Source organism: Diplodia seriata (assembly GCF_021436955.1).
Source record: "Diplodia seriata strain FDS-637 chromosome Unknown scaffold_3, whole genome shotgun sequence".
Lineage (NCBI taxonomy): Eukaryota > Fungi > Ascomycota > Dothideomycetes > Botryosphaeriales > Botryosphaeriaceae > Diplodia > Diplodia seriata.
Genome location: NW_027117310.1, coordinates 2,909,378 through 2,924,605, shown reverse-complemented (window position 1 = coordinate 2,924,605; position 15,228 = coordinate 2,909,378). Strand labels below are relative to the sequence as shown.

General features: G+C 55.0%; 5 protein-coding genes across 5 annotated transcripts; 3 read left to right on the top strand and 2 right to left on the bottom strand.

Annotated features, from left to right (window-relative positions):
* Window positions 1–925: 925 nt before the first annotated feature.
* Window positions 926–3,041, top strand: SLS55_003581 (uncharacterized protein; the record flags this gene model as incomplete). The annotated part of the gene is made up of 7 exons (XM_066775052.1): window positions 926–1,181; window positions 1,260–1,499; window positions 1,561–1,656; window positions 1,708–1,783; window positions 1,846–2,123; window positions 2,182–2,490; window positions 2,569–3,041. 7 exons carry the CDS (start codon window positions 926–928, stop codon window positions 3,039–3,041), a joined length of 1,728 nt encoding a protein of 575 aa, XP_066635171.1.
* Window positions 3,042–6,302: 3,261 nt separating this feature from the next.
* On the top strand, window positions 6,303–7,219 carry CDC34 (Ubiquitin-conjugating enzyme subunit; the record flags this gene model as incomplete). The annotated part of the gene is made up of 3 exons (XM_066775051.1): window positions 6,303–6,368; window positions 6,541–6,667; window positions 6,717–7,219. 3 exons carry the CDS (start codon window positions 6,303–6,305, stop codon window positions 7,217–7,219), a joined length of 696 nt encoding a protein of 231 aa, XP_066635170.1.
* Window positions 7,220–7,895: 676 nt separating this feature from the next.
* On the bottom strand, window positions 7,896–8,428 carry SLS55_003579 (uncharacterized protein; the record flags this gene model as incomplete). Its single annotated transcript, XM_066775050.1, has 2 exons — window positions 7,896–8,243; window positions 8,300–8,428. 2 exons carry the CDS (start codon window positions 8,426–8,428, stop codon window positions 7,896–7,898), a joined length of 477 nt encoding a protein of 158 aa, XP_066635169.1.
* Window positions 8,429–8,860: 432 nt separating this feature from the next.
* SLS55_003578 (uncharacterized protein) lies at window positions 8,861–10,464 on the top strand (the record flags this gene model as incomplete). Its single annotated transcript, XM_066775049.1, has 5 exons — window positions 8,861–8,905; window positions 8,971–9,048; window positions 9,115–9,957; window positions 10,009–10,138; window positions 10,205–10,464. 5 exons carry the CDS (start codon window positions 8,861–8,863, stop codon window positions 10,462–10,464), a joined length of 1,356 nt encoding a protein of 451 aa, XP_066635168.1.
* A 2,274-nt stretch (window positions 10,465–12,738) lies between these two features.
* SLS55_003577 (uncharacterized protein) lies at window positions 12,739–13,550 on the bottom strand (the record flags this gene model as incomplete). The annotated part of the gene is made up of 2 exons (XM_066775048.1): window positions 12,739–13,037; window positions 13,097–13,550. The coding sequence occupies 2 exons, from the start codon at window positions 13,548–13,550 to the stop codon at window positions 12,739–12,741; spliced, it is 753 nt and encodes a 250-aa protein (XP_066635167.1).
* Window positions 13,551–15,228: the final 1,678 nt, after the last annotated feature.

Below are 15,228 nucleotides of genomic sequence, written 5' to 3'. Positions count from 1 at the left end.
GGCGTGATAAACCCCGGAAACCTCAGTCAAGCCTCTTTCAGCGCCGAGTATGGTATGTCAACGTCGGTCTCGGCAAATACGCCACAGTCATGACAACGGCCGAAATGCGAGCATGCTTTTCGCTGCTGCTTGTCGTGAAGGGGAAATTCCCGAACCTAGACAGGGAGCTTCCAGACGCTCAGAACGCGCTTCCATCTAAATAGAGGATCGGAGTGGGGTGGAGAGACATGGCAGTGGGACAGCCTGCAGCAAGATCTGTTGCATGACCAGTTTGAACAAACAGAGGCCAGCAGCGTTCAGGCCCCGTAACTCAAGAGCACGCACGACAGCGGCTTTAACCATTTTCCGCAGGTGCCAAGCAGGCCCAAGTATGGCCCAAGGCCCTGCGCGGGAAGGCGCCGTGTTCATTCGCCTCAGTGCAGCAGGAGGCGCTGAACCGCCAACCACCAAGACAAAGCTGCTATTGTTACTGACCGGGGTCGTTTGGCGCAATTAAATGGGGCCCCATCCGCTAGTCAGAAGGCACAGGCCTTGGCGCCGCTGAAGGGCTGTTTACAATAATTTGTCTTAGGTTGCATCCCCGCCCGTTAGCCAATGGCGTCATCAAGAATAGGCATTGCATGATAACACCCACCCCCGCTTATTTCCACGACGGATGGCATCGCCTAATGCCGGCCAAGAGAGCTCGACGAACTCGATGCAACGCTGCTAGCCAATCGCACATTTAACTTTGGAGGTCTCTCCACCTCTGCTTCAACATGAGAGAGCACCGCCATGTCCCGCCCTTGAACCACCCTTTGATTCCGCCAGTCGCCTGCCCCATTCCTTGGAAGTTCGGAGAGCATCAGCGGTCGCTGTTGTAGCATAACCTGGCCGAACAACCCGAAAGTGAAAGAGTCAGCCCGCAATCCCGCAGCTTTCCGCCATGTCGGTCCACCACGATCCAGACAGTAAACGCATCACCGAGCGCGTCGCCTCCCCTTCAGGAGACTCGGCGGCCTTAAAGCACAGTAGCCTCGAGTACGTTGCTGAGCAAGGTGGCAATGGATCCCTTCCAACTTACCAGGAGGCGTCCGGCGCGCCTGTTGAGTCCTACTCGCCGCTTGGGTACGAGGTCAAGTGGTATACCATCATCTTTTTGAATATTGGTCAGATGATCGGTACTGGTGTTTTCTCAACGCGTAAGTGTTCGAGTGTACTATGAGACAGTCTACTTTTGCTACACTTCGACATGGACGCGAGCTAATTTAGAACATCAGCTGCTTCAATTTTGAACAGCACCGGCTCTGTCGGTCTGAGCTTGATTTATTGGCTCGTTGGCTTCATCATCTCCTGCTGTGCGCTGGGCGTCTATCTCGAGCTAGCCTCCTACTTCCCAGCTCGCTCCGGCGCCGAAGTTGTGTACCTCGAACAGGCCTATCCGCGACCGAAATACTTCTTCCCCGTCACTTTCGCTGTACAGACTGTGATCTTGTCTTTCAGTAGCAGCAATGCCATAGGTAAGGGTCACGTGGATCCATCAGTATGGTGGAAGAGACGCTGATCACAGGGTATCAACAGTGCTTTCGCAGTACATTTTCAAGATGACCGATCGTGAGGGGACTGCTTGGGAGTTGAAGGGCATTGCAGTGGCAGGGTACACACTCGCCGTCATCCGTAAGTCCTGCGTCAGCCAGTGAAGCAATGAAGCACTGATTACATCCGTAGTTCTCATTGCCAACAACAAGCTCGCTCTCTGGTTGTCCGATATAATTGGGTTTATCAAAGTTGCGACCCTAGTATTGTGAGTGGACTCTTCGTTTGCGGGCAACGCTGATGGGATCGCGTTACTTACCAATACAACAGCATCAGCATTACTGGTCTCGTATGCCTTGGCGGCCACACGTCTGTAGCTGACCCTAACATGAATTTCCGTGATGCCTTCGCTGGCACCACTAGCAATGGCAATGGTCTCGCCAACGCGCTAGTGAAGATCACATTTGCCTATTCGGGCTATCAGAATGCATTCAATGTTATGAACGAGATCAAGAATCCGGTCAAGACAATCAGGAGGTCGGCGCCACTCTCGCTCTTTATCGTTGCTGTCTTGTACATTCTGTGCAATGTTGCATACTTCGCCGCCGGTAAGTTTGGCCTTCTTGTCCATGTAGTGAAAGTGACTGACCGTCTCCTTCTCCACAGTACCCAAAGAAGATATCATGGAGTCCGAGCAGGTCGCCGCATCGCTCTTTTTCACTGCCATCTTCGGTGCCACCGCTGCCAAGGGCCTCAACATCCTCGTCGTCCTGTCCGCTTTCGGCAACCTGGTCTCAGTGCTGATCGGCCAATCCCGCGTCATCCGCGAGGTTGGTCGCCAGGGCGCCCTTCCGTGGCCCGCATTTTGGGCCAGCACCCGCCCATTCGGGACGCCCATCGGCCCGTACCTGCTCAAATGGGGCATGACGATCCTCATGATTCTGGCGCCCCCTGCGGGTGACGCATTCAATTTCGGTACGCACCCGTCCAACCCCTGTTCATCCCCATGCTCTCGAATGGGGCCAGGTCATGCTGACACGCAGCCACAAACAGTCGTCGACCTCCAAAACTACCCCGAATCCATCTTCTACTTCCTTATGGCCGTCGGCCTCTACCTGATCCGGCGGCAGCGCGCGCGCATTGGCGTCGGCCGGTCGGAATTCCGCTGCTGGGATGCCGCAGTCATCTTGTTCCTGCTGGTCAAGGTCTTTCTGCTCGTCATGCCGTGGTACCCACCTGAGGGTGGCGCTACTGGCGGCGATGTCAGCTTCTGGTACGCGACTTACTGCGTCGTCGGCATCGGCATCATCCTCATCTGCGGCGTCTACTACTGGGTTTGGATCTACTTGTTGCCCCGGCTCGGTGGATATGAGATGCGGCAGAGGGTGGTGCAGTTGCCTGATGGCGCGATCACGCATGAATTGGTCAAGGTGGAGAAGGGAGAGTTGGCGAAGTGGGACGACGAGCATGATGTGCTTGGGAACTTGAAGACTGCGGATGGTGGCGTAGAGCCAGTGAAGGTTTGAGGGACTGGAAGGGTGTACGATGGCTTGGTCCTCTTTTCATGAGGCTTTGGCCAAACATTAGTGTCAAAATAGACGGTACAGCAGAGTTGGTAGATAAAAGAAGTAAGTAGCTTGTGTATTTGAACGCCATAGAGTTTATTTTTATTGCGGGTATCCCATCATGCTGGTCTGTTTTCACAAGGCTTCAAAATATGGTACTACTATGGTGGGTGACAAGGGAAATTGGTCCGCCCGCGTCTGCACACAAATGATACATTGTATTCATGGTTGGTTGAGTCCAAGGTCTGGACGCGTTTGTGCTTTTTTGAAAATCGCATCTTCATCCCGATCTTGGATTTAACTGCTTACGTAGGAAGAGTGGTAGGGTAACCGATGGTCATCAGAGGACCGGGCTAAACCTTTCTGCCACCTTCCGTGGCTGAAGTGTTGATGAAGACATAGGGGCATGTAAAGAATGCAGACAAAGTCTTCGACAAATGACGTCCAACTGCCTACAGGCTCCACAGCACGATCGAACCATGAAGAGCATGACGGTATACACAAGAATGTCCCGCGCAAGAGAAAAAAGCAAAATTTTGGCGGTTCGTGCCTGTTGTGTAGCGAGAGTCAGATGAAGGAACTATTGGTTGAGTTTCAGAATCCGTCGTCCAAGAAACTCTATCGGTACCGGCAATGTATTTAAATCTCCTTTATCATCCTCATCCGCAAGATGTCTTCAGCAACCACTCCCTTAGCATACAGAACACTCAATTATCAGTGTACGGTAAACAGTGCACTTCCTCCGAACGCCAAAAATGGGCCGCGATGCCTACGACACGACCGGCACACCCAAGCCGACGCAGCCGACGCCGCCGCCGAAGCGCAGCTGAAAAAGGACTACGATGCTCCAGACCTGATGACAGTCAGCAAGCATGACTGTTCCTCAGCTAGCTGGCCTTGGTGACCTGTCATCATGCATCAATTTCTCCGCCCGGAAAGCCGCAGGGTTTGGCATGGTGTCATAGTGCTGTCAGTGACAGTCTCCACGCGATATGGGGCACCTGCACCCTTGAGCTTGTTCTCACTAAAGGTTTAAATACAGATGTCAATGTTTGAGGAGTGGGTGGCCTTGTGTGAATACAAGATGCACGTTGATGTACCCCTGACCTGAGAATTACAGCACACGTTTGTACACCTTGAATGTTGCATCGATAATTTCCCGCGTGCTATTCTTAGCGGCTGTTTCTTATTTTCGCAATGTATATAAACTAGAATAAGAGGCTTCCTTCTCGAGCTCTTTTTTGGAGCAACCGAAGCCCAGGTACTTATCTCGCTCAAGTATCAATACACAAGGCCGCTTACTTCATATTCTCACAACGCAATTACCATCAAGAAAATGGGCCAATTCCAATCCTACCAAACCGATCATCACCACCCTAAAGAGCGTCGTGGCAAATGTATGGGTGAGGGTTATAAGCCCCCATCCAGTTCCGATGAGAAGAACCCGAAGAAGAGAGGCTTCTTCGGGGGCAAGCGCAAGCCCAAGTTGGATGTGTGGAGTCCGCCAGAGGATACAGGACGCCCAAATCTTTGGGAGTAGTGCAGGAGTCTTACCCATCATGAAGGCATGACGGGTGTTTGCATGTCATAGCTGATATTCGGCCTGAGTAGACTGACTTCTTTGTACATCTTTGACTACTGTTCCCTTTGATGTGTTGTATGTACCAAGCAGATCTGCACTGACAATACAAATGGACAACACTTAAAGACATACGTGTAATTTCAAAAGGCAGATGCACAAGACTTTTGACACACTAGAAGGATATTGATTCAACATAACGCCTATATAAGCTCACCATACTTTTCCATCAAAGCACAGAAAGTCTTTCGAAGGAAATAGAACAGGGAATCTCTTCGAGCAGGAAACGCCACCTGACAGCATGCCCTTCAACTTGTTCCGCTGCCAATGAATCATTGTTGACGACGAAACACCACCATCACAACATGGGCAACTCACACTAATCTCCATCCAGCTGGCGTCCGCCGCCGGGCCCTCCGCCGCAGAGGAGACGCGTAGGCGGAGGCAGGGATGGTGCAAGAAGGCGAGCGGCGGGCCGGCCGCCACCAGGACCGACGAGGGGAGCGGGCGGCACCACCAAGTGCGAGCTGTGCGACAACCCCCCAATGGAGTTCACGAACCTGTGCGCGTTGTGTTGGAGGAAGGATGTCGAGCCGAATGCGGAGGTAAGTCGGAGGCGGGATGAGCGGGAGCGGAGGCGAAGGTGGAGGTGGTAAGGGACCCTGAGATAGGATGATGCAGTAAAGCGTGGAGTGTCTTGACAACCGGGCTTTCTCAACAAACCCAGCGCGTTTCTTTTTTCCTCAAAGAAAAAGGAAAGAAAGGGGGGGAAAGGGTAGATACGGGTAGAGCCCACAGTAGGGTCTTTTAGGCTTGATATACCTTGTGTGTTATAATTGAACAGCGGATGGTCAATGCGAGAAGGGTCTCGGCCCGGGCCGGCGAGGGGCTCAGCTGCAAGCAATCCCGTCTCGGATCGCCAGAGCCGCCGCACAAAGTCCTTGATGTTGCATTCATGCTGCTGCAGGCGCGGTCGGGGTTGGATGCGGAATAGCGCGGGCTCACGGCAGCGTGGCTGGAGGACGGCGAAGGCTGGGATCAAGGGGCGGAATGTCGAGCGGGAGCCGGCACCCAAGGCGGTGTAAGCGAGACTGGCGGCCTCGCTCTCATCATCTGGGACGCTTCAGCTCCCCTCAACACCTCCCACCGTGACCTCCGTCGCCGGGCTTCGCGCCGCATCCTCGCCTCATCATCATGCGCCGTTGCCGCCTGCACCTCATCCGCCCCCGCCTCGCTAGCGCCGCAGGCGCCCGCAGCGGCGGATTTCGGAAGCGCTGCAGGCCGTAGCCGACGGTCATGGAAGCCCAGCGCCGGCGTGAAGGCTCTGCGCTCGTCGCGGCCGTCGTCGGCGGCCGTCGGGCTGGCTGCGGCTGGCTGGCTCGGCGAGAAAGGGCGCGGTCCTTGGGCTCGCTGATCCGCCCGCGCGCAGTCTAGCCGGCTTCGGACCGCCGTTGCCGTCAGCCTTATGCGCCTCGTCCTTGCCGCCGCCTGACGATTGCGGAACGCTACTGTACCTTGCTAGGTCACGCCTGTCACTCACTACTCAAACCCCGACTCTTCCTCGTCCCCGTTTGCGCCCTTCCTCCACAACCACCCTCCCGCCTCCATTCGCCCTGCTCCTGTCCCCCAACCACCCTGTCACCATGGCCGAGCGCGTGTTGATGAACGAGTACAAGGCCCTCGCCCAGGAGTCTTGGACCAACATCGAGGTGAGCCGTTCCTTATCGCTCCACCCGCCGCCGATGCTTCGAGCCCGCCGCACCTGCACCTTGGGCCTGGAGACCGCCCTCTCGCTCCTCGCCCCTTCTCCGTCGCCGCAGCCTCATCCGCCGCTCTTGCCTCGCCGGGAACGTGACGCTTACTGACCCGCCCCTTTCGCAGCTTGTCAACGAGAACATCTTCGAGTGGGATGTCGCTCTCATCGTGCTGAACCCGGACTCCATCTACTATGGCGGATACTTCAAGGCCAAGATGAACTTCCCCAAAAACTACCCCTTCAGCCCGCCCGGTGAGCATGTCCGGCTACCCCTCATCCGGCACCCCACTAACCAGCCCAGACTTCAAGTTCATGCGTCCGCTTTGGCACCCAAACGTGTACCCTGATGGCCGCCTCTGTATCTCCATTCTCCACCCGCCTGGCGAGGACGAAATGTCGGGCGAGCTTGCATCCGAACGCTGGTCGCCCGCTCAGCGCGTCGAGTCGGTTCTTCTTTCCATTCTCTCTCTGCTCGATGACGCAGAGCCCTCGTCTCCCGCCAACGTCGATGCTGGTGTTATGCTGCGCAAGGACCCTACCAAGTACAAGGAGATGATCAAGAGAGATCTGGACGTCAGCAAGCAGGACATCCCCGAGGGCTACGTCATGCCTACGCACGAGGACGCCTTCAAGTCGAAGAAGAACGACGACATCTTCATGGAGTGGGAAGACAGCGATGCCGATTCTGACTTTGGTGCCTCCGACTCCGAGGATTTCGACGCCGAGGACGACGACGACGAGGAATTCGATGAGGACATGGACGAGGACGACTCCGCCAGTGATGACGGCAAGAAGAAGGCCTAACGCGAATCGGGCTTTCGTTCTCCGTCGTTAATGATATGATTTCCTTCCCTGCATTGCTGCATGGTTTCAGGTTTCCCGCATCTTCTCACTTCTACCCCTCGGCATCTGCCGTCAGCCCCGAGGGTTTCATCTAATTTGCAGCGAGGCGTTTTGGGTTCCAAGCCTGGAATATAGGCATTTGCTTGGCGTCCATGAGGCCCGCAGTAGGTCAAATATCCTACATATAACTCTTTTTTTTTTTCTGCTTGCTTTGGCTGGGGCGTTTCGGCATAGCAATAGAAGGGGATCATCCAGAGATCACATTACGAATATAGAGCATTACTCCACACCGCCCTAACACTGTTCCATTTAAAAAGTAGCGGTACAACCTCACTCCAGCAGCTGAGTGCGACCTGGCACACCCATCAACCCTATTACCTGCTAGCTAACTGTTGGCCAGCAGCCTTCCGGGAACAAGCGCAGCCTCGTCACCGATGAAATGAACCGAAATTTATACAGCGGTTGCAGTTTTACGGCAACGCCGGCGCAGCCTCCTATCCCTCTCAGTTCAGCACCTCCTGAACGATTTACAGGGTCTGCGGAAATAGATTTGTGGCTTTGATAGGGCGCCACAAGCGCCAATGGCCCAGGTCATCGGGCGGGTAATTGCTGGAGTACGCACGCGTCCTATTGTCTCTCAATCGTTGGCGGAAATGCCAAACTCCTCTTGGACCTCTTTGATCCTCACTCCCCTAGACTCGGCTATGATGCCCATCAATTCTTGGCCGACGTCCCGCATTTCGTTGTAGTCGTTCAGACGGCGGATCTGCTGCTGGATGATGGCCTTTGCAGCCTGGACAGCGGCATCTGTTTCGGCATTCGTGGCAGGCTCGGAGCTGGCGGTGGGATTCGTGGCAGCGGTGCGAGACGGGAGCTTTTCAGCCACAGAGGGAACGGCCGCGAATTCTTTGACCACGTTGCTGCGCCGCGCGGTCAGATCGGCGAGCGTGGCCTGGAGCGCGGCCGTGCGGGCTTGCGCGTTCGGCTGGGGTTTGACGGTCAGTAATAATGCGAAAACGCCGATAGGAGAATCACTCGTACCAGGCGCTTGTCCCCGCGCGGCTGCATTTGGGGGCTTTCTGCTCCTGCATTCCCCGGCGACGAGCTCGGCTCCACAGTGACAGCGTCGCGATGATCACGGAGAACCTTCCTGGCTGGCGACGAGTCCATGCTGAGCGTTCATGGGCTTTGTTGCGGGAGGCATCCATGCGGGCGGGACCCGGGCGGATAAGGCAGGCGATGATGCAGCCGCGACCAGGGTGGCGCTGACTAAACTGGCTCGCCTTGCGTCCTGTGTACACGAATACCCGGCGCGGCGAACCAACCCCAACCCTCACTCCCGGAGTGATCTTCTCGCTCTCCGTGCCTCTCGTTGTAAACAACCCTCCCCGGCCGAAACCTGCGCGACTCCCCGCTTCACCCTGGCTCGCCTTCCGACGCTGCTGCACCAACCGTCGCGGACCTCCGCTGCTCAGCGTCCATCTTTTGTTTCATCCCCGTCGCAACAGCCCACCCATCATGGGGGCTACGTATAAGCCGGCGCCCGTCGTCGGCCTGGCATTGCTCAGCCTGGCTGCCACCACCAAAGCCCACGAACACCACATGGACGACATCCCTGAGGGCCAGTATGCTTCGTCCGATCCCATGGTGCGTTCCGCCGACAAGCTTCCCAACCCGGAAGTGCTGGGATCGCAAACTGACGGGTTTCGCAGGACGCAGTTCTATGGATACATATCCTCCTCCAATCCCTCGCCTGGGGCGTGTTGTATCCAACGGGCATGGTCTTGGGCGTGCGTTCACCTCCTCTCCGCGCTCTTCCGCTTGCACCCAGCGGTCCCGCTCACGCGCCTTTCTAGATTACCCGCTCACGATGGCATGTACCAATCCAATCTGTCGCAACCATTATGGCCGTTATTGGATACATACTCGGACATAAGCACAAGGGCCGCCAGTTTGCGCCAGGTGTACACGGCAGCTTCGCACCGTGGTTGATGTGGATGGTATTTTCCCAGGTCATCCTCGGCGTCTATCTTCGGCTCCACCTTGAGAAGGGAGTTCACGGCAAGATCAGGAGATATATTGTCATCGCCCACGGTGTTGTGGGGAAGGCCCTCCCCGTTGCCGCCTGGACTCAGATGCTGTTCGGCGGCATCACTTCGCTTGGATTCTGCCGCGGCGACCACTTGGGCCAATGTCTAGCGCACTTCATCATGGGCAGCGCGTTCATTGGCTATGGAATCATCATGACCATCATGCTACTGGTTGGGCAAGTGTGGTTGAAGCGCTCCGGAAGAAGCCAGGAATTCTTCGACTCCTGCATGATTGCGGCTTGGGGATGCGTCAACACTTTCACCGAACACCGCTGGGGAGGTCCCTGGGTCCACAACGACCTGCAGCACACTTCGATGGGAATTGTCTGGTGGTGCGCCGGTCTTCTTGGTATCTGGTTGAGCAGAAGCAGGGATGGTAGGCCCAAGAGGAACCTGATCCCCGGCATTGTCATTCTTCTCACTGGCTTTGCCATGTCCGCTCACCCGCAATCGCTGCCTCTTTCCACCATGGTCCACACCGTTTTCGGCTATACTCTTATGGCGGCCGGACTCACCCGTATCATTGAAATTTCCTTCATCCTCAAGGACAAGTACGGTGTCTCAGCCGATGGCTCTGAGAACAACAGCTGGCAGCATCTTCCTCCTTTCGTAAGTCCTGCTTATCCGCATTCTTGCGATGCTCAAAGCTAACTTTCGCAGCTCCTCTACGCTTCCGGATTCCTCTTCATGGGCGCAACCGAGGAGCAAATGGCACTCCTTTCCGACGCTCACGTCACCCACGTCTCCTACGTCCTCATCCTCTACAGCGTTGCCTTCATTCTCTACCTCTGTACGTCACCCCCTTTGTGCGTTTTAATTTACGTGAAACATGACACTAACAGGAATTAATCTATAGTCGTCAACATGCTTCTGCACATCTACGCCACCTGGGCTTGGCCCGAATTTGCCAAGTCTGACCCCGAGAGCGGCCGCAGCCAGCTCAACGGTCATGCTCGCCGCCCGCACTCGCGATCAGATGCGCAGAGGCTGCGGGATGCGGAGGAGTTTGAGCTGGAGGGCTTGATCAGTGATGATGAGGATGCGGCGAATTTGGAGGGCAGCACGGATGCGGATCCGGAGAGCCCGAGGCATAAGGAGGGAAGGGTGAGAGTTTGAAGGAGTACGTGGCGGTCAAGAGAAGGAAAGAGTTAATTTTGGGAAAATAAAACAAAGACGATGAGGAGGCGGGAGGGTCTTGTTGACTTCTTCCATCTCCCGATGTCCAGACTGAGGGTGTTCTCATCCTTCTGTGACTTTTCTCTTGAGGTGGGTTTCCTTGTCCGCTTTTGCATGGCGTGCAGAATTGATTACGGTCTTTTTCTGCTAGGCGTTGGATACTTGCTGTTACGGTCACTGTTTGCTAAGTCGTACTTCGGTCGGTGGGAAGAGGTGGATATGCTGTCGGTGTAAATGTTTATCTTGGAATAGCTCTTGGCTAAAGAGGAGTACCTACGTGGAAGGAGCGGGGAATTTTTAATACCGCTGTTTCGGGCTCTCTTTGCATTCTCCATCCTGACAATTTTTCGTCCTACGACCTAACTATTTCAGGCGTTCAGCAACTTGACTTACCCATCGCATGTCGAGGCCCTGCGTAATATCAATACTGGGAGCCACTGTATACATCCGGGTTCACGGAGTTATGCTAAGTACCACTATCGACCAGCACTACCGGTATTATCGGCGGAAGCTCAAGGTGTGGTTGATTCGGCGCAAGAGAAGCATACTACAAGCACGTGTGACTTATCTTGAGACCGGATGATTGATACCAGACAAAAGTTTGGAAGCGAGAAAGAACGATGAGACCGGGGATTTGTCCAGAACAAATGCGGCGGGGTAAGTCGACCAATCCGGTTATGGACGCTTGGAGGCCGCAGGCAACCATGTCGGGCACTTCCATATGGATGCCTAACATAAAGCCTTGTAGGAAATGACATTTTGTGTAACAAGCGCTTGGATAGCTGAAACGCAATGTAACTGGGGCGCTCCAGGCATCGTCAGCGTTAACAGTGCGACACTGGCATACGAGAGAATGACTTGGTCCTCCTGACCATTCCCCACGGAAGATACTATGTAAGTGTCTGAATATGATGTCCGGAAGTAGATGTACATCTTCAACGCTGCAAAACTGATAGATTGGATTCAAATACCGACGTAGAATCGTGTGGCATCCTCGGCGGGGCTCAGAGGGCTCAGACTTACTGTAGCCTGCTGTGATGGGTACACAAGGGGCTAGTACCACGTCTTGCAAGGCGCAGGAGCCGCCACACTTATGAACAGCCTCGACAATCCCTTGCGCTCGCTTTAAAATACCTTCTAAGTCCATCCCCTTGGAAAATTGTCCCATTTCGAAACACAACCTGCCGTCGTGCAAAACAAAGAGTCGGCCATGAACGAAGATTGCTACGACTTCACCGGCAAAGTGCACCAAGAGTATGCCAAATGCGACAACATGAAAAACAGCACCCACAGCGCATGCTGCGCGAACAACAAAGCATACCCCGACATCTGTCTCGAGAGCGGTCTGTGTCTAGCGACCACCCCAACCCAAATGGGCTTCCTTTATGAAGATGGCTGCACCGATATCACCATGGGCGACGATGCGTGCCCGAAAGTATGCAAAGACGGTAGGCTTCCATCCTCCAGGCCCCGGCATGTCGATCGGGCAGTAGATGCTGATGATTTCCGCCCGATCAGTCCGTCAATCCGGCTGGAAGGTTGCCGAAGTGCTTCAGTGCGAGAAAGGCAAGTGGTGCTGTCGCGAAGCCGGAAACAGCACCAGCTGCTGCGATGACACCGCCGCGCTGGTGGCCCAGTCGGCAATAGGGTGGATGGTGCCCTCAATCTACCAAGCGATCAAAGAGGCAAACTCCGCTCTGGTCAACGGCACAGATGGCAACGGAACAGCGAGCAACGGGACCGCAAGCAACGGGACCGCAAGCAACCAGTCAGCGAATAGCAAGACTACCACGGACACCCAATGTGGTGGTGATTCCGCTACTTCAATTGTGGGCGGTATAATGGGGGGAGTGCTGTTTGCAGCTGCAGTGGGATTGGCGACGGCGCTATGGCTTTGGCGTCGAGAGCGTCGGGAGCGACTGGCACTGCAGCAGCAGGTGGCGTCCTTGTCAAAGGGACCGCAAAAAGGGACAGGGCCGGTGGAAGCTGACGGCTCGCACCAACGTCTGGAAATGCCAACAAGAACTGATGATAGACCTCAACATGTGGAGTTGCCGGCAGGCAGTTACTGAGATTAATTGCATTGTGGAAGTATTTCAGCAAAGTAATGACGGTATGTGTCAACTCGTCGTATGATATTGTCCATGTGTAAGAAAGGAGACAAAGGCCGAAGACCACACATAAAATACAGAAGATGCGCGAATATCTGGCCGTTCAAAGCCAGGCCTTGTTAAGGTTGTTGATGAAGTTGCCGTCGTTGAACGGGCAGTTGGCGGAGCCCCAATTGTGCTCATTGAGAGCGTCCGTGGTCGCCTTCGGGAGTGTTGCCCAGTCGACCATCCACTGGTCCCGACCGGGGCTGGTCTTGAACTGCAGCTCGTGGTTTGTGGGGAAGTTTGTCATGTATTCAACCTGGAGACGGTTGCCATCGCGCATCTGGGGGCTTCCCGTCGTCTTGTACTTGCCGTGGCCTGAAGCGGCGCCGCCGAAGACGCGGGGGTTGGCGTTGGCCGCTGTTAATGGAATCGTTAGTCACCTTGCAAGACATCAAACGGAAGGAGCGATGACTTACGGTTGTCGATCCAAATGACAACGTTTTCCCAGTCGTGGCGGTGGCCGAAGTTGCCGCCGCCGTCGGATATCTGGTCCTTGGGAAAGTACCACGAGTACATGATGGCGTACCGGCCTCTGTGCCACGCACCGCGGGCGTACGTCTGGCCGCGGCGATCGTCCCTGCAGCCGCCAGTGGCACTGCCCGTGTTGTCGAGACCTCCGCTCACCTGACCGCGATCGTTGACAGCCGTGTACGGCTGGCAGCCGGAAGCGATATGAAGGAATGGCTCGTAGCGGCGGATGGCATTTCCTTCGACACCACCGCGAACGCTCTCCGGCATGGGCCAAAGAGAGTCGTGGGCGACGGTAGGAGCACGCTTGTCGAGGGCTTGAATGCTCTCAGGGGCAGCTGCCGGGGCAGCCACAGCGCAGGAAGCTGCTGCGAGGAGGGTGATGAGGCTGCTGTAATGCATGCTGAAGTGACTGCGGTTTATTGAACGAATGAAGCTGGTTGGCGACGTTGACTCCCAGTGACGGACAGTGACCTTATATATCCATCCAACCTTCTACATATTCTGGAAGATGAACAGCTTCGTTCGCTGCATTTCTTAACGATTGCAGTAGTGACAACGCAAGGACCATTGGGTGATACTCGAGCTCGTTCCGCTTCGCTCTGACCTTGGATAGTCTTAGCAGGTGTTGACCTGTTGACGGCGTGGCACCACGGGCCTCACGAATCGTATGGCTGACTCGGTCATGTTTAAGCCTCGCTAAGCTGAGTCAAGTGGGTGAACTCAATTCTTAGGTGCGGGCTTTCCGTTGGCTAGTTCGCGCCACGTTAGTGCCTGATTTGTAGGGCTGGATGAGAAGGGAGCGCGGAGTCAGCAGAGCTATCACCAGAATGTTGGCTGAGGTAGCATAGGCTCACTTGCACTACTTCCCTTAGAATAGTAGCCTTGACCCGAGCAGAGAGCTTCCGAATACAGTGTTTCCGCTTGGTATCTGTACTTGGCTTTGGTCCATGCACCGTATAATTGGACCGCGCTTGTCATTTCCAGTACGGCCCAGACGCACGGCTACCGCGCCGCCCGTCTTTCTGGAGAAGCGCTTGCTGTCGGCGATGTTCGCATTCTTGGCCTTCGGCACTTCGGATCCATCGTTTCACCTCAGTAGCTTCTATTACTATATTGGGAACTGGAACAGGCCGGATGCAAATTCCGCTTTCAGCGACTCTTGGCGGCGAAGAAGGGTCCTCAATAATCTCGTATACTGACTCGAATGTCTTCCGCGCCAGGCCGTCCCCACATCATACGGGTAGATAGCCGAAGTAGCCGTTGATTCCCTCCGGGTTTGTGAACATTGGCGAGAATAGTCTGCTGATAAGGTTTGTTCAGCCAATATAGCGTGGGTCAAGAGTGGAGCGGGAGAAATTGATGTCGAACGACGATGGGGGTGAAGCATCCGTGGTCGGTGAACGCAAGTAGTAGACAGTTGGAATTTACATACCTACCACCAATCGCCCCGCTGTTTTCGGAACTTCCCAGGCTAGAGTTATCTTGCGGCGCAGATGTGCAAGTTGAACTTGCTGGCGCCACCATCACACCATGGCCGACGCAACCGAAATAGACAACGAATTTGGGTCATTTCTCCACAGTGTACGAGACGCCACTACTTGGCGTAAATGGGCACATGTCCACCTCAACAGACGTTAGCCTGGACGTAACCTGGTCATGAAGGGATGAGGTGCTGGACCACCCTCAAGTCTTCCGGATGTTCTCGGGTCATTTCGAAGTCCACCACTGACCAGTCTCCCCCAAACCTCGTTACTTCCCGCCAGTACACTGGAATCTCTCCATCAACGCCATCCGCTGAACAATAATCTTCCATCTCTCCTCCCACACGTCCAGATCCAATGGCTCACAGCCACCCATGTGTCTCGAGGGCGGCGAGGGAGGCGGCGGGCCATGGCCATGACGTTGGCGACTGGCACGTAATTCCTGACATGTCCCCCATCAGAGTCAACGAAGCCAAAAGTGATAGTCTCAACCACTTCGAGTCAAGTGTAAGAGCAACAACAGGAACTATGTGCCTCTATGAAAGCTTTGAAATCAGATACAAGACTCGAAAAAAACGAAAAAGAGTAGGACGGTT